A 23940-nucleotide genomic window follows, 5' to 3' on the forward strand; every position below is an offset into this window, starting at 1 on the left:
ATGTTTGCCGATTGAGAAAAATTAGGTGATTATCATCCGTTCAATGCGTTCTCACATACTAAATAGTGGTATAGTAGATTTGATGGGCACAATCCATATGCTATATGCATAGCGACGGATCAGGATTGTTCGTATGGAATTGAGGTAGATCCGTAAGTCTCCGCTTCAATCTTGAATGATACCTTATGTAACACGATCAAATACTAGTCGAGGCAAGAATGACTCGATTTTGGAGGGCGTCCTCCGTATCGAAAGATATCTACAGGATATGAATGCAATGATAGTATATGATCCTTCGCTCTGTCAGTGCAAGCGAAATTCCATTGCTTATTCGTCTCTAGGTTGCTTCGCCTGCCCTTATGAATCATCATGTTGCCAATGGTCACAATTCAGGCTCGCCTCAAACGGCATGCTCAGGAGGAGCAAACATTTCATCGCCAGTACCACAACAGATAACTAGACCTCGTCATCTATCCTTTCATGATAAACAAAGTGTCCACAATGCGGTTTTATCTTCTTTTCATACTTCGGCTACCGAGTCCATTCTTTCATGGCAGCTATTCAATGTGTTTCCTTCCATCAGACAAAATTACACCTCCATCTTTCACTTGGAACAAGCAATTATGCCAATCACTAGCAGGCCGTCTACTATGCATCCGTATGTCGGAAGCCCGGAGCTGGATCACATCATTAAGTCTTTTCAAGCAAACATAAACTTTTGGTATCTCGCAATGTCAAACAATAAAAGAAGCCAACTTAGAAATTGTGTTCTGTTACGAAAACTGGAGCAACCCACAACTTTATCTGTATTGGCTTTATTGATGATGTCACTGGGATGCGCAAGTCAATCGATCATTAATATTGCTGTTCCGAGGGATTTGACGTTGGATGAGCATGAGTACTACAAGGGACGTAAACTAATGGCAGATATCTGTTTCGATGAGGTTCTGAAGAGACTGTACATTCCACATACCGAAATAAGTTCAACTGCCGTTCAATGTCTCTTCTACACAGCGTGAGTATCCGTCTCTTCGGACTTGAATAATTTTAACTGTAAAACTCAGGGTATACTTTGCGTTTTCTCAGAGACCACTTCAAGCATGGGAATACATTAATGTAACCGCTGCAAAATGTCGACTGCTTTTATCTTACCACTCACCCGGCGAATCGGCCGAAGATGTCGAATGCTTAAGGCGCATCTTCTGGTCATGTTATATTCTTGAGGTAAGTCTGAGATATTACTTCGTGATCGTTGAAGTTGACACATACAAGTGACTACCTTGCGGAGTTATCTGGTCTTCCCGAGTCGGGACTTGCATCAATTGAATCAACTATACCTCTTCCAGGTAGTTACGATACACGCGACTCACAAGTAGACGAAGAACACTCATCAGTTTATTCCCTAGCATGCATTTCAATGCGTCGACTTCTAAATCGCGTTCACAACCTTCTCTATGCTAAGGAATCCGGAGCAAGTCTTGACGACGCACGATTCCCTTTCATTGTAGAAGAATTGGACCATCAACTCGAAGAATGGCGAGATTTTCTAACCCCAGCTTTACAATTCGTCGTTGATACACAACCTGCTCAAGGTCAACACGCTGGATTTCTGAGACAGAGATATTTGACATGTAGAAGTGTTATTTATCGACCTTACTTAACTTGGGTTTTCACAAATCATTCTCAAGACATAAGCGTCGCACAAAACGTACTGGAAAAGTGTCGAAATTGTTTAGATGCCTGTTCACTTCACATAATTAATTTACGAGGATTTGCACATACAGTTATGATGGATACTTGGATATGTTCTTTGTCGTATTTCTCCCCCCTCTTCTTCATATAACGAATCCCATCCCATTCATCCTACCTCTCATACCATTACACATTCAATCGCATTACTAACATCCGCCCAGAATGACCGGCGCAATGCTTGTACTCCTCGCCGCTTCTCGTCTTCCGTATCTCCGTAATCTTCTTGGCCAAGACGTCACAAACATTGGATCACATCTTCAAACATCAAGCAAAAGGTGGGTTCAGATACCAGGGGAGAATAGATCGCCCAGCATTGAACAGAGTCTGAGGATGATGGGGGGAATTGATGTTTTTCTTCATCAGGAGTTTGGAACGGAGAAAAAAGGTTAGGAAGGGGTGGTGAAATGTTACATCCGCAGTTTTCTGATGGCGTGTACGACGCGGCTCTGGCTAATGTATCCAAATTCTATGTTGTGTGTTGCCATATGATGAGCGGAAGTTGATTGGAATTATGAAGTCATATCCCACGAATGCCAATATCATTCTCATATCACCCACCAAAAGAAAAGTCAATATCTTGTGGCACGCAATACACAAATATTAAAATCATGATCGATTTATCAAAATAATCCAGGCGTCCTCATTTTAACTCGAAATATACACAAATGTCTCTGAAATATACACCAAACGTCTCGAGATGCCATCTTCACATCTCAGCTTGGTGTTGATGAACCCCCTGTTATAACCCACAGATCCTCTGACTATCGTTAACCTTATCATGCTCGTGACATGGATTGTCACCAGGATCACAATCATGATTCAAAGAGCTTCCTTTCGATTATAGAACACGTTACTATAGATTTCATTCAGACGGGTTTTTGTGATAGAATTTCTTCATTCTCTTGATGCATTTGTTTCCGTACTGAAATTCATAGTTGCGGGCTGGATTCTTCGCTGGATTTCTTGATAACAAAGGGAAGATAATGATAAGGGATGGTCGAGATGTCGACGGAAGATGCACCGTTACTGTACTACGATTTCCCTTTCTTTTGATGCCAACATTGGTCTCATATATCCTCAAACGCATCACTAATCTTCTACATAGCTCAGATGAGATCTCCGATAACCTCAATCCTACCAAATCCAACGATGACACGACCACAGCTTCACCATACTCGGCTGACGCCTTTCCTGAGAACACAGCTTTCGCAAAAAGGCTGGTTAGAAAGATAGATCTAAGACTCATGCCATTGATGTTTATAACGTTTAATTTCAATTACATTGATAAAAGCGTCTTGAGCACTGCCGCTGTGTTTGGGTTGGTTGGGGATACGGTATGTATATTTCGCACGTGAATTTGGAGATTCGAGATTCTCTTCTTCTGAAAGAATGTTGACTGTGAGGGTCGTGAGTTGCGGATTACCAGTCGTTACTGACACCCAACAAGCATCTAGTAAACGGCCAGTTCAGTTCCATCTCCAGTGTCTTCTATTTTGGCTATCTTTTATGGGAATACCCCGGCGTCTATCTCATCCAAACCCTCCCCGTTGCAAAATACATTGCAGCGGATATTGTGATCTGGGGAATCATTGTTGCAAGTACGGCCTCCTGTACCTCTTATCAGGGATTAATGGTAGCGAGGTTATTCACGGGAATGGTGGAATCAAGTATAAGTCCGGCATTTCTGTATGTTACGAGTGTGTGGTATACGAGAGATGAAATGCCTAGTCGTATGGGGTTGTGGTAAGTAGTCTTTGAATGAGATAGGTAGAATCCCAGAGTGAGGGTGCTGATATTTCCTAGGTATGCGGGGAATTCTTTTGGCGGCGCCGTTGCTAGTTTGCTCTCTTTTGGAATCGGACAGATTCATTCTTCATTGAAACCTTGGAAGCTGTTATATATTGTAAGTATTGTCCGAATAAAGCGATTAAGATTCAGTTTTGACATATTGTAAGATATTTGGATCAGCAACAGCTATATGGGGCTTTATTGTCCTCATTTTCCTACCAGATACTATCTCCAGAGCCAAGTTTCTCACCCCCGAGGAAAAGAAATATGCAGAGGAGAGAGTTCGTGTAGCAGGGACTGGAATTACTATGTCTATCAAAAATGAATGGAAAGGCGAACAAGCTATCGAGTGTCTACTTGATCCAAAAACTTGGTTTTGCGTTTTCATTTCCCTATTCACCATGGTATATCAACCACCTTACGGCCTTCGTACAATTCCCGAAAACAGAACTAACCGAGCCCCAGATTCCGAATGGAGGAACAACCAGTTTCGCAAACATTCTCATAACAAGCTTTGGATTTACCGGTCTTCAATCAACTCTCATCTCCCTCCCATCTTCTCTAATTTCTTTTCTCACAATCGTGATATCTGGATATCTCGCGTCCCGCTATCGCAATACCACGACTCTCCTTCTCCCTACTCTACTTTTACCCCCTACTATCGGCGCAAGCCTCATGAATTGGGCTCCTCTGAATTCGTTAAAACTCACGGGGTTCTACCTAATCGGTTTCTCTTACGCTACTATCCCATTAACAATGAGTCTTCTAGGAGCGAATACAAGAGGGACAACGAAAAAAATGACAATGAGTGCGTGTATGTTTGTGGCGTATTGTGTGGGAAATATGTTGGGCCCGCATATTTTTGGTGGTAAGGAGAGAGATATGGGGTTTGGGAGAGGATTTGCGGTTTGTTTGGGATGTTATTTTTTGTCTGCGGGAATGGCAGTGGGTATGAGAGTGTATTTGAAGCGAATTAATGCGAGGAGAGATAGAGAGGAATGGGGCTTGGAGTCTGAGGATCAGGGTGAGGGAACAGAGGGAGAGGGGAACATGGGTGGGGATCTTACGGATCTTCAAACCCGAGGGTTTAGATATAGATTATAATCTTTTGAAAGCGCTAGCTCTCTATTCTTTGAATTTCACTCTCCAACAACCGAATCATTCAGATATCCAATTTCACCACGAATGTTGATATACCTCCACATCTTGTACACAAACCAAACTCCACAGTAAGTTAGACAACACCCATTTTTGATTATCCGAACCAATACTATTTCCAAATATCATATACCAAATAAAATACATATAAGTAAGCACTAATGCATGTGCATGTGCAACATGTGTTGATTTGAATGCGATATGCAACAATTACATTCTGCGATGATTTCTTTTTTTTTTTTGGCTGGAAAAGATAGGTGGTGTGGTGTGGTGTGGTTTTGCCACTCTGAAGAAATGAGGGAGTTTCACGTGATGTAGTTTTATATGGTGCCGCAGAGAAGCGGGGAACTGGGGAGAGAAGAATGGGAAGGGGAGAGAAGGGAAGCGAAGGGATATTGATATTTTAGGGGTGAGATATTTATTGTGTTTATTCTGTTTATTGTTTTCATTTGATTTTGGGAGGAGAAGTAGAGAGGAGAAGTAAAGGTAAAGGTAGAGATAGAGGAAAGGTAAAGGTAGAGAGAATTTATTGCTTGAGGGGGTTTAGTGCCAAATTTGTCGCTAGAGGGGAGGGAGTATTTCGTTGATGCTTGAAACTTGATACTTGATAGAGAAAATGGTGATGAAGCCGGAACTTGTGATACTATATACAGTAATTATATTTTTTTATAGGAATTTCTTTCCATGGATTTGAATTTTGAAAACTAGTAGGTATGCCTGAAAGATTTTTACCATCATCAAGGTGATATAAGATAAAGTTGTTATTTTGGGGGGGAGTTTGGAGAATGGTTTGTTAATGTGCAGTGGAGTTTGAATACTACTACCAAGTACGTATAATTATGTTGGTGTGAGGTTATCGGGAGATGCTCTCTTCGAAAATGATGATCCAGCCCGCTCCCGCAGCCCGCTCGCTATACCCTAATGTTAAGGTATGGAGGTTAGATCTGCATTTATGGGGTCATTTCCTAGTAATTAAGTGATTTTTGTTCGCTAAAGGGGTTCAGAAAGCTTGTTAGGTGGTTGGTTGAGGTGAGGTAATGGAGTGTCCTGGGATGCTGGGATGCTGGGTGAGAGGTTCTTGAAGTGGTCGGAGGAGGTGAATTGCAGCGTGGCTGGATCGGGTGTTAGTTGGTTGTGATGCGAGAATAATTCTTCATGTCTCAAAGCTCTGAGGGAGAATACGCACGAAAGCGTGACCGAAATAAGAGCCTTGTCCTGATGCTTGGAAGAAAAGCCATTCGTCTAACTCATATCTTTGAGGAGGGTAGAGATTGCCATTCTACCTTCATCTTTGTGGACGTCGATGAGGTATTTAATCATTGCAGTGGACTCCTAAATGGTAGTTTGTTGTTTGAGTCGATGATCGTTGGAGCTCTGTCATTCTTATTTCGGCACAAGCTCTTGAGGGGATGTGATGATTGTACTTACCGCCATTTAGGTTGATGGTTAAGAATGTTGACTCTTCTACTTTCTTGTTATCGAAGAATTCAAGCTCAGAGAAAATTTCAAGCTCATCGCATGGAATACTGATTCTCCAGGAGTTTGATCCTTGGGCTTGGGAATAGATCTTAGACTGGGAGTATCATTCTGAATGGGATGTTTCCGGGAGTGATTTGAAGACAAGAGGAAGGGTGCTCGGCGTGCTGATAAGAGTTTCATTCATATTTCGGTCAAGATTTATGCTATCATTCACGTATTGATGTTTCGGATATTTTTTGTATCTTTATGCCCCCACACAGTTCCAACAGTTGGTAGTGTTTGCAACGTCACAAGCACACTCCTTAGATCGATCTTGGGAATAGCTTGACTTCAATCCTAATTCGCGTTCAAAACACAAGAGCTCATTTTTCACATCTAATAGTTGCCTTCTCGTGTCTTGGAACCAGTTGATCTGAGCTCCGATTCAAAGCACTAGCAGGAACTCTCGCTTCGTCTACTGCAAATTCCACGGGGGTTGGTCACATGAACCACAAATTATTATCAAAAGTGTCGCCATCAATGCATGTCGGCAATGGAGTTAGGGTTAAAAGAGGCACAGTAAACTAGTACGAAGCTACTCCTAAAGCAGAAAAAAGCGCTACTTGGCAACCATTACCATTTTTCACCACCAATTTCACATCTTCGGTCCATGGTCTATCATCACGACTTTCAATTCGCTGAAACTGAGTTGCCATTCTGGCAATAATGTATGAAGCCTCTCCTAGAGCTTTGTGTCGACCAGCACAGCTACGCGGACCGTGGCTGAATGGCATGAATTCCCAATTACTTGGGGAAATATGATTCCATCGGTCGGGATTGAATATCTCGATGTCATCTCCAAATACCGATTTTTCTCGGTGCAGTGTGTAAAAGTTTGTACTGACTTTCCTGCCTGCTGGAATGAATATTGGTGCTCTACCATCAGGTCCCCCGCCAGTTGGAAGTGTTGTGTCGACAAGAGCTATACGGCTGTTTGCGTGAAATAGAGGATAGATGCGTAGAGCTTGATCAATTAGTTGTTTTCTTGCAGGAGACTTTAGAGCCATAAACTCAAACAAGCTTACATTCTTTAATACAATTTTGAAGAAGTTTTAAATTCATTAAAACTGTTGGATTCCAAACTTCGACTGGACCGAGAGCAGCAATATCCTCTCGGAGGCGCGTCCAGATTTTAGGTGATCTTGAAAGTAGGAATATCGTATTGCTCAATACTATTCCCGTTGTATCTTGAGTAACTAGCATACCTTGAAGAATTTGCGAGCGGATTTCTTCTAGATTCTTTCCCCGTAACACCAAATTCTCGAGAAGACTTGAAGCATGCTCTTCTGACTTCAAGTTGACCGGCTTCTCTAGTGCTTTGACAATATGATGGTCCACGAATGAATGTACTATGCTGCACGATTCTTTCCAATTCTTACTGAGGAGGGAGACACTGCGTCCAAATTTTCCAAATGCTAATCGTATACCCATCCAACTTTGTGCAGCATCAAATGCTTTCTCGAAGGTATGCATATCCACCGGCGAGTCCCCTGAATATAATACTGCTAGGCACTTACCGAACAGAAATTGGAGTGATAGATCCAGGAACTATGGTCGATTAGACATTATACACTAGTCTTTGGGCTGTAACTCACCATTTTGTTGAAGATTGGTCCCAAATCAACAGTCTGTTCATTTGACGGCAAATTATGATCTATGTAGTGTTCGTAAACATCGCTGAGGAGCTTCAAATTTACAGCATTGGCTTCTGTCAAGGTTGAAGCAAACAAACCTCGATGATCTCGCCATTCTTCACCATCTCTGGTAACAAATCCTCTTCCGCAGAAGGGCTCCATGGCATCAGCTCTACCTGTACCCCAATCTTTCCAGTTTGTTCCATACATTGCTTTCAGGTTGTCTGGGTGGGCTGTATATAACATGGTTCTCCCGAGACGTAAAGCTTGCAACGTCTTGCCGTGGGTATCATGTTGCTTTGCGTGAGTTTCTAAGATGGTATGCTGTTTTCGTATCTCGAGAGATTTCCTAAACAGATCCAAACCGAGAAAAGGATCAACTGTGGGTAAGCTTGGAGGTGGTTGACATCCTGCAGGTGTATTCTTTCCGAGTTTCCATCTTGTATAAAGCTGATAGCAGAAGATAACTGAGAATAATAACAGCAATTTGATAAGTAAAGAGGCCATAGCTAATAGTGCTCACTGCGCTTCTTGTTTGAGAAGTTGTTCTTTCTGTTTTGGAAGATATCTGAATAGCTCGCAATTCCCACAAGTGCAAAGCATCTTATTTGTGTAACTACATATTTATAACTTTGACAAACGGAAACGGATAGCAAACTGATAGGATATCCGCCGTTTTCACGTGCTTGATATGTCGTCTATTGGCTCTCGCCTTAACATGGATTAGAAAGGGGTAGCTCCGATTGGCACGTTATTCACTACCACGATGGGTGGGACAATGCGCGACATATTTCCGATAAGTGATTGGGTTACATTCTCTCAAGCTACCTAATCAAAATTTCTTGGCCGCCAGGTGCCGAAGAAGCTCAACATTCGATCCCGCTTTCTCATCCAAAATGATGCCATTGAAAAAAACAATTATAACAACACAGCCTCCACAAGCCACTTTCCATCCCCTTTCCTTATCGCTCAACTCCAAAAACAGCCTCTGATTTGTCAGACAACTCCTGTCTTCTTCAGTCCCCTTGGTAGGCGGCAACAGCAAGCCCGTTTGCATCAATGGCGTTGTCAGGCCATCTCACAAATTCATCACCATCTAATAGGAGATTCAGTAAAAGTATGCTGCATAGTTGAGATTTATTTTCACAAACCTCTTGATCTGGTCTCAAGGAAGTCTATAGCAATGATTAGCGGGGTAATATGCCAGTGAGGTGCGTTATGTCTCTTACTAGGATCGCTGAGAGGGGCAGCAATGACCATAAATCCAAAGCACAAGACTATGACTTGATAAAGGGTAGCGCGCATTTTTCTTCGAGGAGATTTCGTTCGATTGATTTGTAATGTATTTGATGTCTGAGAGAATGCAGATAAGTAGGTAGGTCTAGTCGATCATTTTATAGTTTAGTTAAATGATTTGAGGACTTCATCTTATCTCCATTTCTCAATCGATTCCTCCGAAAAGATCTAAAATATTGGATGATGACAAGGAGCAAAAAGCTTCGCCTTCCACATACATAGGTACCGAATACCATTTTCGGTGTTCTGCCCTAGGAGGTTACTTGTACTATTGGTTAAAAGATAAAGTCCCCAGCTGGTTTCATCTTTTCCCCTATATGAAAAAGCCTTATCGGTTTCCCCATCATCTTTATCTCACTCTGGTTGCACAAATGCCGGACATTTATACTTGCCGCAGCAAATCTCGACGGTTTTGCATTTAACCGGTGTTCAAAAGGAGGCCAGTATTAATTTTATTGGAGATTATTGTTCAGCTGCTTGCGCGTAAGTTCTGAGTTAGACGAGGATCTTCCGATATCAATATTCTACACATTGTCTGCGGGGATGTCATCGGGTGTTGGGTCTCGAAATTACCATTCTTGGCTATGTTGGCAATGCATCGAAGCCTTTTGTTACCCCGAAGATCATACGATGTGCTCTATGCAGCAACCATACCACGGTACTGCACAGTTCAATCTGATTATGCTGGGCTCGAGTTGCCGATATGCAATGTCCTTAGCTTAGATTAAAGATATCTGCGATCAGTCGTGTCAAGCTTCAGTAAATAGCTTCATTTCCACGATCACAGTACAATGTCGTCAGAAAGCAAACCATTTTTATTGGATGAGGAAGGATCGGGAAATCAAAAACTTGGGGGTAGACGAGATAATGCGAAGCTAACTCTGCGACTCGTCTTCCTACATTCTTTACTGATGTTGTTATATACCATCATTTTTATAATCGCTATAAATCGGTCACTTTGTCCCATATCAACCTCAGTTCATCGTATGCTTCATTACTTCGCGATGGCCTCCAGGTGCTAACATAATCATTCATTCTAGCTTTGCCGGGTGTGAGGATTCAATATGTACCAGTTGCTCCTCCCAATCTCCCATCTTCACCTTACGCTGGACCCCCGAGCGAGTCGGTAGATCAAGCATGGCATGATCTATTGAAAGACATAAATATACGGGTCACAACCGAAGAATTGGAGAAGAGGAATCAGAAATCGGTATCTCTACCAGAAGGTGGTGGGCATATGGTCTGGATTGGAGCTCATCATCAACTGCATTGCATTGCAAGTTTCATCTGGAAGATTATTTCAGCTAAGCAACTAACAAATCGACAGAAAATGCTTCGGCGCTGGAACTACAGGGATTACTATTATCCCAACATAACAGACCCAACAATCGAACATTGGGATATCCATGCAGGTAAGCATTCTCTCCATTCATTATCAAGATGACAATCTTGACGCAATAGTTAGATCACTGTTTCGATATTCTACGCAGTGCAGTAATGTGCCAAGGCGACACAACCCTTACAACTTTCGGATGGGAAAAACTGTCCAAGCCACAGCCGCACGTCAAACCGACAGAACATCGATGCGTGGATTGGAACGCGCTAATAGAGTCTCTCGCTGATCGTGTTGTTGGCGAGGAAGAGATGGCTGCGCTTGTGAATCCTAGATTGGAAGGAGGTGCATAATCAGGATGGAGTTCGGAGCCTTTGGGCTGCGGATGTGTGATAAACGATAGTGGCAATAAAACATAGACATCTTTTAACGCTTTTGGTATTACCTAAGATTCTTGGATGAGAGAATTAAACTTTGTTTAACGGTTCTGAGACACATTATTCTTGTGAATTGACGCGCCTTGGCTTAATTGTTCAAAATTTGCGGTGGCATGGTTTGATATTGTAACTAATTGTTACTATATGGACTTCCATTGTCAATATTTAGCTTGACAATGATGAGCCAATGACTCCTGAATACTCAGATTCTGTCATATTTACATTTTATGATAGATTTTAGACTCTTGAGACAATAATTTAGATCACATGAGGTCCGCTTTTTAGCTATGCGACCATCATACAAATGCTAATTTCGTACAGATTTCAGCTATTCAGGCAATCTTCTTCCGGTTTCTCCAAAGATTATCTTTACTCTCGACTCATCACACCTGATTGCACCTATCTTCGTCTTTCATCCCTCACGATCCAACCTCTGTCTCTCTCCAACCCATTCCTGCAGCTCTTCCCAATTCGTACACATATGCTCAGTACCCCATCCGGTTACGCCCTTTATGATTCCCGTTAGCAAGTATTCTTTCTCTTCTTCATGCATATCTTGCCTTAGCTTCTGCTTCTACGACTATTCCACAGCCACAACATAAACACATCAACTTTTCCTCAAAAACGAAAGAAATTATGCGTTAAGCGAAAGAGAAATAAACCAACCTTCAACTCAGAATTAACCCTCTCAATACTACTGTCCCCACAACACATCAAACTCTGCCTCAAGAAATCAATGCAATGTCTCACATGACTTCTTCTCATATGAGGTTCTAATTCTTCCTCGACAAGTACTTTCCCTGTTGTCGCTGCGTCATTATTGAGGTAGTAAATGTGACGTATACCATCCTAGACCACCGTCAGTGACGATGATTGGGATATCATAAGATAAAAACTTCATGGAGAGGAAAGACTTTGAAGATAGGGAGTCGAAGAACCAGATTTCGTACCAAACAGTGCAACTGATGCAAAACGCTCAATGTAGCTCTATCACCTTCAACATATGGATGATTGAAAAACCCCCCACCACCTTTCGTCATAAACAATCCATTCCAAGCAGCATCTGTGGTATTAGATGGTGGATACGAGAAATTGCGATTGTATGAGAAATTGCCCAGTTCTTTAGCAACTTATAATGTGATATTAGCGCGAAAATAATCTCATGAATCCAGAGAAAGAGTGTGTACATTGAGGTCCTACACGGGCAGCAATCGATCGTGTGTCTAGGAATCTTGCAGCAAGAAACCCTAGTGCACAGGATACGAAACAAAGAGTGAAGAGTAATAGAATATTCAATCTCAGGTTCAGTTTGTTCTTAGAACTCTCTTGAAGCCCCGGCTTTGCTTCTTCTTCAAGATCGGCGGTGACGGGTGCGTAAGTAGAGCCTCTCGTGATTAAAGGAAACCACATTGTGCCAAGAAGTTTGAACATAGTTTTGTGCGTCACTTCACCATACGATTAGGTATATAGACAGATTCAGCATATTAACTCGAAGTATGAATTATTTATCTTCTCTCTCAGTACCGCAAGAAGGACTAAATTGCTCGTGTCGGTACGAGACAAAGAAGTCACGTATACAGAGAGGCGTCTTCAAATTTAATGCACGACCACTTGAAAGTACATCAAATTCAAAGTCCGATACTGTATGTGAAATATCTGTGACATTTTTCCTGCATGAAAGCAGTTCTAGCACGAGTTGAAGGGAATCGTACAACTACTTACCGCTTCCTTATCGTCTTGGAGTCTTGGTATGTTGTACATGTGCGACCATGATATAAGCCGTGTATAACAATAGAAAGTTTTGAGAAATTCTTTCCTTTCACATTTAAGTAGATATCAATCTCATACGATTTGGAATTTTGTAAATTCGAAGTAGGTCTGGAATATCCATTGCCATCATATCATCAATACATCTTCACGAAACAAGAGGAGGCGTAAGCCGAATTTCATAGAAAGCAACCCAAAAGTATACTATGCGTTGGGGGATAAACTCCCCTCGGAGTTCATCAAAAATCTCCGACTTGGAAGAAGGTAGGAAGCGGAAGTCCCGTCATCTTAATCAGCCAGCCCGCCGGAAGTGCCATCCTGTAAGCAGCTTGACGGGAACAATCAAGTTCTTAAATTGTTTTCCACAAATTTTCATCAGGGCTTCAAGCCAAAACTTGCCATCTTTCCTCCCGTATCCATGATCTGATTGAGTTCTTAATTCTCAAGCCAGAATCAAGGGCCTGAATAAAAAGAAATTGAAATGAGGGATCAGATAAACATGGAAGAGGGAAAATGTGTCTCAATATGTCGTGCAAATTGGATTTATTGAGGGTTAAATTCTAGGTAGCAATGTTCCACGGCAGTTGAAAGGACGGGATAGTATTGGATGTTTATGAGTGAATATGTGTGTTTCCAAGAGAAAGTGATTCGTTTGCGAGATGAGCGTGAAAGTGCTTATTGTTCCACGCGAAAGAGAGGGAATGGTATTATTGGATGGCATTTCCTTGGAGAGGAAGAGTGGCATGAGAAATTTTGAGATAGACGGAAAGGATTTGAATCAGACATGAAGATGGAGGATTGTGGAGTTTAAATGTACATCTTCAATGAACATGAACAATCAGCGATACATTGAAAAGGTTTCAATCGTGTTGGGCTAAGTACTTACATGTACGACCACCAAGACCCAAGGCTATTGCTCATGTAATACCACTTTAGCCACGAATTCCAGAACCTCGTGTCTAAGTAGTGTATCTAAGCATCCCAGCTCCTCATTTCTTGGAGCGCTGGCAAACCAAATTGCCAAGTCATGTAATAGAATGTCCGAGTTGTTGCATCTGCGTGCTGAATACATTCCATTGAAGAGTCTTCTAGCTCAGCCGTTTCCACTGTTACCCCCCTCACGATTTTGTACTATCCAGCCATGCGTCGCGTCGAGAGGGTGGAAGATTCCAATTAATAGCATATGATATGTATGTAGCACAACACTTGTCGGCGTCACGGATAATAAACCGGTCATATATGTAAAAATATCCCCACTTGAGTCCAGAAATATTGCGTTTGAAGTAAAGTCCCACATCTACGTGATTATCTTTCCCAGATCAAAACCATCATAGTTAACTTCCATACTATGGCGATCCCAGAAGTTGCCGTCGGCGGCGTCGTCGCAAATGTAATTCTTGTTGTCCTCGCAACTATTATTGTTTCCCTACGGTTCTATGCGAGGAAGAGAAGTAAGCTGGCCTTACAAGCTGATGATTGGTTGATTCTTTTCTGTTTGGTATGTTGCTTTCCCCATTGACTCATTAGGTGTACCATTAACTTCAGTTAGATATGCTCAATTGCGTTATGTGTTGAATGCATCTATGCAGCTGCGACTGGACTCCGAGGAGTTCGTCTATCGACCTTAAACTTTCCAGATATCGAACGGTTCTTTGAAGTCCAATTTGCGGATACTTTGATTTGTCATTTTGTGTATGGACTCATCAAAATATCAGTCGTGGTTTTCTATAAACGAATCTTCACTAGTCGGACCTTCATCATTTGTGCCAACACCGTATTGGGCATGATATCGCTGTATATGATTTTGTCTTTCTTTGTGAGTATCGATATTGTCCACTAGGAGTCCAGCACTAATAATCCATTGAGCTTTTCCTCTTTTCGGCTCATCCTGTCGCAGCGTATTGGAATACAGCACCCGAGTTAATCGGCACTCAGTTTATTCTGGATGTTCCGAATCTTGTTATCGCCTGCGCAGCTGTAGATATCTTCCTTGATATCGCAGTTCTAAGTCTTCCATTCCCTGTGATCAAGGGCCTTCATATGCCGACAGAAAAGAAAGTTTATGTGTCCGGTGTTTTCCTTCTCGGTGCTTTGTGAGAATCCAATTTTATACCGGACATATGGTTACACTTTGCTAATACCAAATTCTTATAGCTGTCTCATCTCATCTTGCGTCCGACTTTACTATTCCCAGAAACTATTCGGAACCAGCACACCTGATCTTAGTAAGTCTGCCATGACCCATCATCTTACGGCTCTAATTTGACCACTATCAGAACTTGACGAAGAAGTCTACCTCTGGGCTCACATCGAAGCCTACGCCAGTACTATAACTGCCTGCCTTCCCTGTCTTGCACCTCTTCTCCGCGGCGGCCGTAGCCTTGGCTCTATGATCGGCAGCGTGCGTTCCAAACTTTCTATCCGTAGCAAAACCAGTTCTTTGTTCCGAAAACATTCTTCTGACTCCACATCCAACAATCTGTCAAGCCCTCTCTCCGAAAAGTCACCCTGGAATGACGATGGATCAGGGCCAACTTCAGTTGTTACAAGTAGAGCTAGAGATTTAGAGAGTCAGAGGTATCGCAAGTACCCCGAGGAAAGAATTCTGGTGGAGAAGAGCTTTGTTTCGGCTGCTGGATCAGCAGTTAATTGATGGGGTTAATTGAGCTAACTGGCACAAGATCTGGCTTTTGTACTTGGAGAATAGGTACCTGAGGATTGATCCGTCCTTCATGTAAGATTGTATTGAAACGAAAATTGATGTGGCGTTGTCTTGTGCTGATCTAGTCTTGTTTCTCAATTTGATGTTCCGATTAGAACCTGTTCAATGGTAGTGTTACACATCTGCAGTCCATCGAAGCATGCCTTGACGTTGTTGGTGTGAAATACTAATCGTTAGTCAACATAACTTCACAGAGTTGATTCTATTCATCCCAGTCACTAGACTAAGCTTTTAGGTGTAAAGGCTAAATAAACCTCCCTTAAGGTCTATGTTGAACACCTTTAGTCCGTTTGTTATTACATGCCTCATCCTGATGGGCATAAGATAGTCCTATTTATTTCTAGCGATTGTTTATAGCGGAGAGATTGATTGCCCATCGTGAGACTCATTCACTGTGCTTAATGAATTGATAAATAAGAATACTTGCATAATTTTGGATATAAAAAATTCAACGAGAGCTTCACATACGCTAATGAATCAATAAAACACAATTCGATCTCAAACCCAAAGGATTCCAATGGATTCTCGCGAGATCCCACATACCCCACAATTCCACCCCGCATCAAACCGTTTATTCAAGATTCGAGTCTCAGCATCGAGGTTTTCGGTGAATTTGGTACGTTTCATATTTCTCGCTGCTTAAATGCGACCCCAAAGATTCCAGAAGCCTCAATGTCGGTATGAAAAGACCTTAAGCGCGCGCATGTACTGTACTGCCCTGTCCCGACCCACCAGACCTACACCAACGTGAGGCTGAGTAGAAGCGAGCCCTGACATATAGATACACGCTGAAACTCTATCTCGATAATTAGAAGTCAAAGATTCAATTTAGTCATTCTTTGAGGGTTATATTTTATTTTGTTTTTCTCTTTACCATTGTATATTTGTAATTTTTTGTCTGTCTTACATCATCACTCGCCTCTCAAGGCTCATTATTACTTGCAGATTTCACGCTGCTTCACAAAAGACACGGCCAAAAACATGGCGATTCAGAATTTGGACTTGGTTCCTCGGTTTCCCAAGAGGCGTGAAATACAAAAACTTTCCATTAACACTACCGTGACTCTCAATGCCGTTCCAGCTCAATCGCCCATTCCACTGCCTAAATCAGCATCAAAAGTCATGACTCTCTCCGCCTATACCAGAGATTTATCCTTATGGGGGGTCCCCCGCTGGCCATTTGAACCAAAAATGGAGCGAATACGCACACTCGTTTTGGATCGCTTAGGGTTACGAGATGATAATCCTTGCATAGTATCATTTGAAAGCCGAACGGCATTCAAGAAAGTTTATAAGGTTATTGTTTATCAGATGGTGAAGTGGAGAGACGGTTGGGAAGAGAAGAAAGAGAGGGTTTATCATTTGAGCGTTCGATATCCTTTGCAAGAGAGTGCCGAAACGTTGAGTGAAGCAGCAACCATGAAGTTTGCACGAAAATTAGGGGTTCCTGCCCCCAGAGTAATTGCTTGGGATGCAAATAGAAGGAACAAATTGGGATTTGAGTGGATTCTCATGAGAAAACTAGAGGGAAAATGCCTCAAGGATGAGTGGGAAAATTTGTCATTTGCTCAAAAGGAGAAAGTGGTAAAAGGCATTGCGAAATATCAAACTAAACTATATGCAACAAGTTTTGACGACATTGGAAACCTTTTTGACGCTCAAGATGCGGACGATTACATCACAGACTATAGATACGGTGATTTCAGTACTTTGCATCAATTATCGAGAGAATTCCGACCCTTTGTTGGTCGCTTAATCTCCATTGCTGCGATTAGTGATCGGAATTCATACTGTTCTTTCCCGGATAGCAGCTCCTATTTAGAAGCTCTGTTGGTGCCCATATGGAAGGAGTTGTCGTCTACATTACGAACCTCAACTGATGAAGAAGAAATGATCGAAGCACAAAATCTTCAGAAGCTCGTTCAAAAAGTACATGCTAAGATTTTTCAAACATTCCCCCAAATAAGGGTGTCCACGGTCCTTGTCCATGACGATTTATCGATGAGAAATATTTTGATTGACGACATGGGAAACATAGCAGGCATTTTAGGGTGGGAAAACGCGACGGCCATGCCGACCTGGAAAGCGACTCAATATCCACAATTTTTGAGTGTTGAACATACACAACAATCAAGTACAGAATGTCAAGAGAGCATTCACGAAAACGTAGAGGAAAGAGTTGAAGTGGTAAGATTAAGGCGTCTCTACGATGAAGAGATGGCTAAGAGGGTAGTTGCTTGGAAAGAAGAGATTAAGCGAGGAAAAATCAGGAGAGAGCTTGAATTTGCGTGCAAATTTTGTAGTATTGAAAGCTGTGTAAAGGAAATTGAGGACTGGGTAAATGCACTAGATACTAATATACCCATAGCATTGGTAAAACAATAAGCCAAGGTACGTACAACAATTTCTGAAAAGAGGAAATTCTTCACTGAGAAGACATTGTTATGAAGCTTCTGCTTTCTTATCCTTCGCCATGCTGGTTACAATCTTCATTTCCTCATCGGAAGGCATATTGACGATCATGAGATACAGCACATCCTATTAATACGTGAGTACAATGTTATTTCTTCGAAAATTGGGCGAGACTAACCTCATGAAGCTTTCTCTTCGCAGTCCTCAATATACCAGTTCTCTGAGGCTTGGGATTTTCATCCTTGGGCAAGCCTTTTCTCTCTCTTCTTCTCTCTTTCCTGGCAGTTCGCCCGAGGTGACCACCAGATAACACTCCAATGATGCCACCTTGATTTACAGGGTGAGAAGCATCTGCCCAGCGTGATGAAGGCACTTGTTGTTCACCAGCGTTTGCCGCCAATGTCGTTGAAGGATTTTCGGTTGCCTGTTGCATAACTCAAATTGTCATTACTTATATTATTATAATAGACGTTAAGTCTAAGATCGAAGAGGCGCAAAAACGTACAAATTTAGCCGTGCTCCTCTTGTCTCTCCACTCCCCAAACCATACTCCTGCTTTTTTCATTGCATTTACTTTTTGTTCATCGGTAGCTGTCTCCAATAATGGAAATATTAATTCTGCACTTTCCGGCATCTGAGACTGTCCAATTGTTTTACCAGAGGTAGAATGGAAATCACTGCGACCTTTTACTTCACGTGAGGCGACAGATGTGACTAGCTTAGTGTTCATATCAACAGTAGAGACAAGTGGTTGAGAAGCCGTAGAGTCATTTGATTTCCAGGTCAGAAGCAAAGCGTAAAGTCTGTGTGGTTTGAACAATTTCTCATTCATTCCCACGAGATATTTGTTCTGTCTAGGGAGTAGAATTAGATTCATACCTCCCAGCTTGACAATCAATGAATCTGAAGGTACGTACTCTTTGGACATATACGCCCTTCGACCAAACTCAATGCTGGTGTGCACTGCGAATGCAGCAGCGTGTACGATAATACTTGGTGCTACAGCTAGTCCTTCAGCCATCACACTCGCAGCCACAGCCAGATTTATCACATGGAAGTATGGAGATGCCTGAGCAATTCATTAGCACTTATTGCATTGATCGCGCTGCTTTCAGCTACCTAGATAGGTTTTACCTTGATAGAAGCTTCAAATCCTACTAGAAAATCCATGAATGTATCTTGATCTATACCACAATCCATCAAAACTGGTGCATAAGCTCTGACGAATCCTCGATGTTTAGATCCTGGTCTTCGCTCAGGTATAATTATTGGAACAGGTAATCCTTGCTTTATGTTTGGCCGAGTTGACGATGATATGCCAGGGTGCTGCTTTCCAAAGTCTCCAAGTATTTGCTTAACACTCTCGGGTTCATCTACTATTTCCTGATCATATGGAGACAGTTGGGCTTGTGTATCGTCTCTTATCCAGTCTCCTTCGTCGTCTTCATCGTAACTTTCATATCCATGAGCATCGAAGACAGTTGTAAAGCTATCACTTTCAACAGTCGCCGATTCTGAAGCCTCTGGAGTTTTCGCTTTTTGGACATTCTTTTCTGCGCTCTCATTTGAATTGATTTTCCCTTCTTTGAAAGAGGCGTATGCATCAGTGCCGAATCCAATGATTCCACTAACGGCATCTCTTATAGGTCGTCGACTCATGACTTGTTTGATCACTGTTTCAGTGAATGCTGGCAGTGTGATGGTTCTTGGGTGACAAATTTCGAGCAGATAAGTGAGGATAAAGAACATGCCCAGGAGATTTTCTATTGTTATAACCCCGCATTCCTCGCGTTTCCATCACAACAGATGGATAGAAGTACAGAAATGCAGCCATGCGACGCATTCAGTTGATGTAACATCATTTCAAGAAGCCCATATTTATATCTTATTCAGACGCAGCAAAGTACCAACTGGAAGATGAACCAAATATTAGGTCTTCAGTGAATCGAAGTGTATGGATGAGGGTTTCACTGTGGAATATAGATCATAATAGTGATGGTGAAACAACAATGGTATAATAGAGGATGGTAACTGCATATCCGTGCGACGGTGAACATGAATAACCCACAGAATGGTATCTATACTTATTAAAATGTTATGTCTCTTTTGATGGTAGGCAGTGTATCTGGCCACCACATCTCGACCAAGGCCAACAACAAGTAATTTTGAATAGTCTATAGAGATATTCATTCAAATGCTTATATAATTATTCGATCTTGATTGGTCTACAGAGCTATTTACTTCTATAGTCAACTAGGGTAACATTGTCTACCTTAAGGGTCCTATTGCATCCAGAAATCATCCGAATCATCTATTTGGCCACAACAACTTGGACACTGTCTCTTAATGACTCGGTATAGGTATGGGTCTTCAATATTTAAGACCGGCTGAGTCTAAACCCTTCTCCCATTGACTTTGAGTACGCTCCATTGCCGACAAAGCTGCCATGATAGTGAAATCAATATCCATGGCCTGGAAATTGGTGCCGCTGTTGGGAAGAACCATCTCATCAATCAAGCTGGCAGATTCTGAGCCTATTGCCTCACGAAGATGGTCCAAAATGATCTTGTACTTGTCATCTGGCCAGTCATGCAAAATCTACATTACAAGAGGTCAGTCATCTTATCCCAGCGTACTCTGCATGGAGACTATCACTTACGTTACGCATGTAGTAAAATCTGGCATCTAACTTCGGAGTCAGCCTGGTACGAACAATGATATTCTTGATTTATTAAATTACGTACTCTTGATTTGTTGGGGTGTGAAGAAATCTTGTGGTAAAGCTTTGCCGCCATCGATGGATAAAGCGTGCTTCAAAGTTATTGAAAGATCCTCAAGAATAACCTCGCCTTTAAGGGCAGGAAGTCTAGTCTTGAGTTCTAAGCATTTGTGACCAATTCCACCACCGACGTCATCAAACTTAATTTGGGCTGGGTCAAGGTCCTTGACATATGCCTCGAAGGGAAACAAGTCCAACCAGAAATCCATTCCTGCTCGTTGAGCAGTCATCCACTCCAATAAGAACCCGAGTTTCTCTGAATTTTGCTGAAACCATTCGAATAATGGAAGATCTGTACGGTGTCCCATATGAAATGGTGAGTGTGACGCATCAGCAGGGTCCTTGTACCCAGTGGCATTGAAGAACTCTGGGAGGACTTGAGATGCTGGACCAACACTATCGAAGCTAGAGGCGGATTATCTTAATGTATGTATCTTCTATTACGATGATGTACTTGCGTGTGGTTCATTCCAGCTTTGAGGCCAGGTTTTGCAAGTTCCTCTGTGATTTTGTCTGCGATAAATGACTCTTCTCTGACTTCTGTCACGATATCCGTTGATGCCAAGAACCTCAAAATTCGACCTACAATAATGAGAGACTGGTAAAGATTTTCGATGAGTAGAAACATACTTAAAAGTAGAGTGTCACATTTGGTTTTCTCTGCTAATTCTATCGTAGTCATGGGACCGTCGTTTTTGGCTAAAATCTTGAAGATATCGAGATCATTACCAGCATGGCAAAGTGCTGGTTGAATTGCCTTGTGAAGGAAACATCAGTAAGTGGCTATGTGAGTATCCTACGTCAAGCATGAACATGTACGAGGTAGAGAAGACGCTGGATGGTTTCACCAGAAGTCTTAAGAGACGCAGCCATCTTTCGAAGTTGATTGATAAGGTTCTTGCGAGTATGCTCATCAACAACTTTAGCCGCCTCCGTGATTCTGGAAAGCGCAAGTTCGAGATCTCCAACGGAACCTATCTTGATATTCTGACTTCAAAAAGGAATGTCACGGTATTGTTCAGTTTCTAGAGGAACAACAGATGTATGTGAAAAGAAGATATTCAGAACGTCAATGACAACTTTGATACAGTCCTCGAGATCCAGATATATATATACTAAATAAATTTCCAACGGTTTGGGAGCGAGGTATTGGTTCGGATTAGCAATGTTTAGCAATCTCGTATTCCGTACCGAATAGACAAGACAAGCGTCGACGCTGACAGCCCCTTCTCAAAGCCACGCCTATTCATCACTAGGAAATGTCCTCAATGGCGATATCCTCAGCACGGATGAGCCCAGATAATATATCTCTTATGCAGCATACTATTCTCTGCAGGTATCACTCTAGCCGCGGAGTTGTACAGCCATTCTTGATAGACTGACCGGGTACTCGTAACAATAGACGCAGTTGTTGTCTATGTCGAGCGAGTGGCGCATAGACTGTGCCACTATTGTAACCCGAGCCTAATTGTCAGATCTCCTCACCCCATCTTCCTTCGTAAATGGATACTACATTGGGTCACCTGGATAGCTCGCCACGGCATGGCAACCATCACATCTCTAGGCTCGATTTTCCCATATTCGATACACGCACAAGTTTTATGTTTTGTTTTGCTGATGTGCTGAAGTTTTGTGAAAGAGGATCGAAGGAACAGTACAATTTCCTCAATTTGTGCTATCCTCATACACTATCACACCAGCCATGCTTACACATCACATGGATAGATATTGATTTCCACAAATTGTGATCATTGACTTGTTTGACTGATCCGATTTTAGGGGAAAGTTTGTATCTACTTTCCAGCAACTTGGCACTCACGGAACCAAGACAGCTAACTCGACAATGGAGGCCCAGTTGGAGGAGATATCGATAGGGGGCCAACTATCATAGCAGTTATGTGGGCACAAGCTGCTATCTCTTGCGTTGTGGTCGTTCTGAGGTTTTTGGTCAGAATTACGATCAAAGCGCTCGGGAAAGATGATTGGATTATGCTTTGTACTTTGATCAAGTATGTATTGGTATTGGTACCGAATCAATCATGGCAATTGTTAACTATGATTCTATTAGCTTCCCTCGTTTTCTGTGGGTTTGTCACCGTCCAGGCTCTACATGGTGGCGATAGGCATCTGTATTACATTCCTCTCGCAGAGCAAGAATTCGCGATCAAAATGACCTGGTTACTGCAGCTCTTTCTTATTATGGCAATCTGCCTGGCAAAAGTATCAGTCGCTTTCCTGATAATGAGACTTCTTTCGCCCAATCCGAAATGGCCAAAACCACTCCTTTGGTTTTGCATCACCTCTTGCCTCGTTTTTGTTTTCGACATTCTTATGACATACGTTTAATATACACCTGCAAAGGCGCTTTGGGATCCAACCATCCCACATACCTGCTAGGAACCAAAAGTTCAATCGGGTTTCGCGATATTCTATGCTACCTGGCTTATTTTCATCGATGCTCTTCTCCCAACTTCTCCCATATTGTTCTTTGGGGAGTTTAGAATGAGCTTGAGGGAAAAGATTGAAATCTGTGCACACTTGGGAGGAGGTATGATATATGTGTCCTGCTACGGCCCTCGCTTCATTCGGGGAGTCCAGCTAACTACATTAATCACAGAGCTGCGATTTGCGGATCAATCGAGATATCTTATTTGACAGAACTCAGTGCTCGAGCAGATATTACCTGTAAGGCTTCCAGACTACAAACAAGCGCAAAGGAGAGAATTCTAACATTGATATAGGGGCAACGTACTATTTGTTCGTTTGGAGTGGCGCTGAGGCATTTATCCTGATAGTTTGTGGAAGTATACCACCGCTGAAATTTCTTTGGGATCGTTACATCTCAAAGAAGATCGGCCAGACAAAGACATCGAGTTCGTCGTATATACAGTTTAGTAGTGGGAGATCTAAAGCCACAGCCCATAAATATGACGGAGTGACCTACGACATGAAGCCATTAGCTTCACCATCACCTGGGAGAGAAGTAGACTTGGAAGGCCAGAGGGCGTCGACAGCACAGGAACACAGCGACTCTCTATCGATAGGAGGTAGGGAAAGGCCTCATTCCGTAGGAATGGGCAGGTGATCGATGATTTTATATGTATTTTAGCGATGGAAGAGAACGGTTACCCCTTGAATGTATGATCTGTAGTTATGAGAACCGCAGAAGCAATGATACCCTAATGTATATGATCGAGTAAAAGAACTACAGAATCTGCGACCCCAATTGGTAATTGCTTTACCCGTACATTGGTTTAATTTTGCCTCGGGAATCCGGGATTTTTCCAAGCAAACGAGTACGGAGTACATAAAATACACCAACCCCGCTCTGTCGTTGAGGAGAT

General features: G+C 42.3%; 11 protein-coding genes across 11 annotated transcripts; 6 read left to right on the plus strand and 5 right to left on the minus strand.

Annotated features, from left to right (window-relative positions):
* Positions 1 to 731: 731 nt before the first annotated feature.
* On the plus strand, positions 732 to 2142 carry EAF01_001163 (uncharacterized protein; the record flags this gene model as incomplete). Its single annotated transcript, XM_038909413.1, has 4 exons — positions 732 to 1015; positions 1065 to 1205; positions 1273 to 1815; positions 1914 to 2142. The coding sequence occupies 4 exons, from the start codon at positions 732 to 734 to the stop codon at positions 2140 to 2142; spliced, it is 1197 nt and encodes a 398-aa protein (XP_038774225.1).
* Positions 2143 to 2754: 612 nt separating this feature from the next.
* On the plus strand, positions 2755 to 4644 carry EAF01_001164 (uncharacterized protein; the record flags this gene model as incomplete). The annotated part of the gene is made up of 6 exons (XM_038909414.1): positions 2755 to 2780; positions 2858 to 3086; positions 3200 to 3495; positions 3556 to 3655; positions 3708 to 3944; positions 4006 to 4644. The coding sequence occupies 6 exons, from the start codon at positions 2755 to 2757 to the stop codon at positions 4642 to 4644; spliced, it is 1527 nt and encodes a 508-aa protein (XP_038774226.1).
* Positions 4645 to 6740: 2096 nt separating this feature from the next.
* EAF01_001165 (uncharacterized protein) lies at positions 6741 to 8357 on the minus strand (the record flags this gene model as incomplete). Its single annotated transcript, XM_038909415.1, has 3 exons — positions 6741 to 7180; positions 7242 to 7764; positions 7812 to 8357. 3 exons carry the CDS (start codon positions 8355 to 8357, stop codon positions 6741 to 6743), a joined length of 1509 nt encoding a protein of 502 aa, XP_038774227.1.
* A 417-nt stretch (positions 8358 to 8774) lies between these two features.
* Positions 8775 to 9248, minus strand: EAF01_001166 (uncharacterized protein). Its single transcript, XM_038909416.1, has 3 exons — positions 9080 to 9248; positions 9002 to 9025; positions 8775 to 8946 (listed from the first exon to the last, which is right to left on the minus strand). The coding sequence occupies exons 1-3, from the start codon at positions 9153 to 9155 to the stop codon at positions 8867 to 8869; spliced, it is 180 nt and encodes a 59-aa protein (XP_038774228.1). The 5' UTR covers positions 9156 to 9248; the 3' UTR covers positions 8775 to 8866.
* A 540-nt stretch (positions 9249 to 9788) lies between these two features.
* Positions 9789 to 10876, plus strand: EAF01_001167 (uncharacterized protein). Its single transcript, XM_038909417.1, has 3 exons — positions 9789 to 10130; positions 10187 to 10558; positions 10612 to 10876. The coding sequence occupies exons 1-3, from the start codon at positions 9938 to 9940 to the stop codon at positions 10830 to 10832; spliced, it is 786 nt and encodes a 261-aa protein (XP_038774229.1). The 5' UTR covers positions 9789 to 9937; the 3' UTR covers positions 10833 to 10876.
* Positions 10877 to 11328: 452 nt separating this feature from the next.
* On the minus strand, positions 11329 to 12347 carry EAF01_001168 (uncharacterized protein; the record flags this gene model as incomplete). Its single annotated transcript, XM_038909418.1, has 4 exons — positions 11329 to 11424; positions 11583 to 11765; positions 11867 to 12045; positions 12104 to 12347. 4 exons carry the CDS (start codon positions 12345 to 12347, stop codon positions 11329 to 11331), a joined length of 702 nt encoding a protein of 233 aa, XP_038774230.1.
* A 1684-nt stretch (positions 12348 to 14031) lies between these two features.
* EAF01_001169 (uncharacterized protein) lies at positions 14032 to 15336 on the plus strand (the record flags this gene model as incomplete). The annotated part of the gene is made up of 5 exons (XM_038909419.1): positions 14032 to 14181; positions 14233 to 14499; positions 14550 to 14776; positions 14838 to 14908; positions 14960 to 15336. 5 exons carry the CDS (start codon positions 14032 to 14034, stop codon positions 15334 to 15336), a joined length of 1092 nt encoding a protein of 363 aa, XP_038774231.1.
* A 1050-nt stretch (positions 15337 to 16386) lies between these two features.
* EAF01_001170 (uncharacterized protein) lies at positions 16387 to 17790 on the plus strand (the record flags this gene model as incomplete). Its single annotated transcript, XM_038909420.1, has 1 exon — positions 16387 to 17790. One exon carries the CDS (start codon positions 16387 to 16389, stop codon positions 17788 to 17790), a length of 1404 nt encoding a protein of 467 aa, XP_038774232.1.
* A 57-nt stretch (positions 17791 to 17847) lies between these two features.
* EAF01_001171 (uncharacterized protein) lies at positions 17848 to 19476 on the minus strand (the record flags this gene model as incomplete). The annotated part of the gene is made up of 5 exons (XM_038909421.1): positions 17848 to 17943; positions 17996 to 18241; positions 18323 to 18671; positions 18735 to 18886; positions 18952 to 19476. 5 exons carry the CDS (start codon positions 19474 to 19476, stop codon positions 17848 to 17850), a joined length of 1368 nt encoding a protein of 455 aa, XP_038774233.1.
* A 678-nt stretch (positions 19477 to 20154) lies between these two features.
* On the minus strand, positions 20155 to 21592 carry EAF01_001172 (uncharacterized protein). The gene is made up of 6 exons (XM_038909422.1): positions 21416 to 21592; positions 21227 to 21353; positions 21055 to 21178; positions 20562 to 21001; positions 20477 to 20502; positions 20155 to 20415 (listed from the first exon to the last, which is right to left on the minus strand). The coding sequence occupies exons 1-6, from the start codon at positions 21467 to 21469 to the stop codon at positions 20188 to 20190; spliced, it is 999 nt and encodes a 332-aa protein (XP_038774234.1). The 5' UTR covers positions 21470 to 21592; the 3' UTR covers positions 20155 to 20187.
* Positions 21593 to 22492: 900 nt separating this feature from the next.
* On the plus strand, positions 22493 to 23715 carry EAF01_001173 (uncharacterized protein; the record flags this gene model as incomplete). The annotated part of the gene is made up of 4 exons (XM_038909423.1): positions 22493 to 22936; positions 22994 to 23144; positions 23216 to 23281; positions 23338 to 23715. 4 exons carry the CDS (start codon positions 22493 to 22495, stop codon positions 23679 to 23681), a joined length of 1005 nt encoding a protein of 334 aa, XP_038774235.1. The 3' UTR covers positions 23682 to 23715.
* Positions 23716 to 23940: the final 225 nt, after the last annotated feature.

The sequence above is a fragment of the Botrytis porri genome (genome assembly GCF_014898465.1).
Source record: "Botrytis porri strain MUCL 3234 chromosome Unknown BPOR_002, whole genome shotgun sequence".
Lineage (NCBI taxonomy): Eukaryota > Fungi > Ascomycota > Leotiomycetes > Helotiales > Sclerotiniaceae > Botrytis > Botrytis porri.

Coding starts and splice junctions, on each gene's coding strand:
- EAF01_001166 (XM_038909416.1), bottom strand. CDS start 9,155: ATGCGCGCTACCCTTTATCAAGTCATAGTCTTGTGCTTTGGATTTATG. Junction 9,026..9,079: donor TGCCCCTCTCAGCGATCCTA/GTAAGAGACATA, acceptor TCATTGCTATAG/ACTTCCTTGAGACCAGATCA. Junction 8,947..9,001: donor CCTTGAGACCAGATCAAGAG/GTTTGTGAAAAT, acceptor ATCTCCTATTAG/ATGGTGATGAATTTGTGAGA.
- EAF01_001167 (XM_038909417.1), top strand. CDS start 9,938: ATGTCGTCAGAAAGCAAACCATTTTTATTGGATGAGGAAGGATCGGGA. Junction 10,131..10,186: donor CATATCAACCTCAGTTCATC/GTATGCTTCATT, acceptor CATTCATTCTAG/CTTTGCCGGGTGTGAGGATT. Junction 10,559..10,611: donor ACATTGGGATATCCATGCAG/GTAAGCATTCTC, acceptor CGCAATAGTTAG/ATCACTGTTTCGATATTCTA.
- EAF01_001172 (XM_038909422.1), bottom strand. CDS start 21,469: ATGGCTGCGTCTCTTAAGACTTCTGGTGAAACCATCCAGCGTCTTCTC. Junction 21,002..21,054: donor AAAGCTGGAATGAACCACAC/GCAAGTACATCA, acceptor ATCCGCCTCTAG/CTTCGATAGTGTTGGTCCAG. Junction 20,503..20,561: donor CACACCCCAACAAATCAAGA/GTACGTAATTTA, acceptor CTCCGAAGTTAG/ATGCCAGATTTTACTACATG.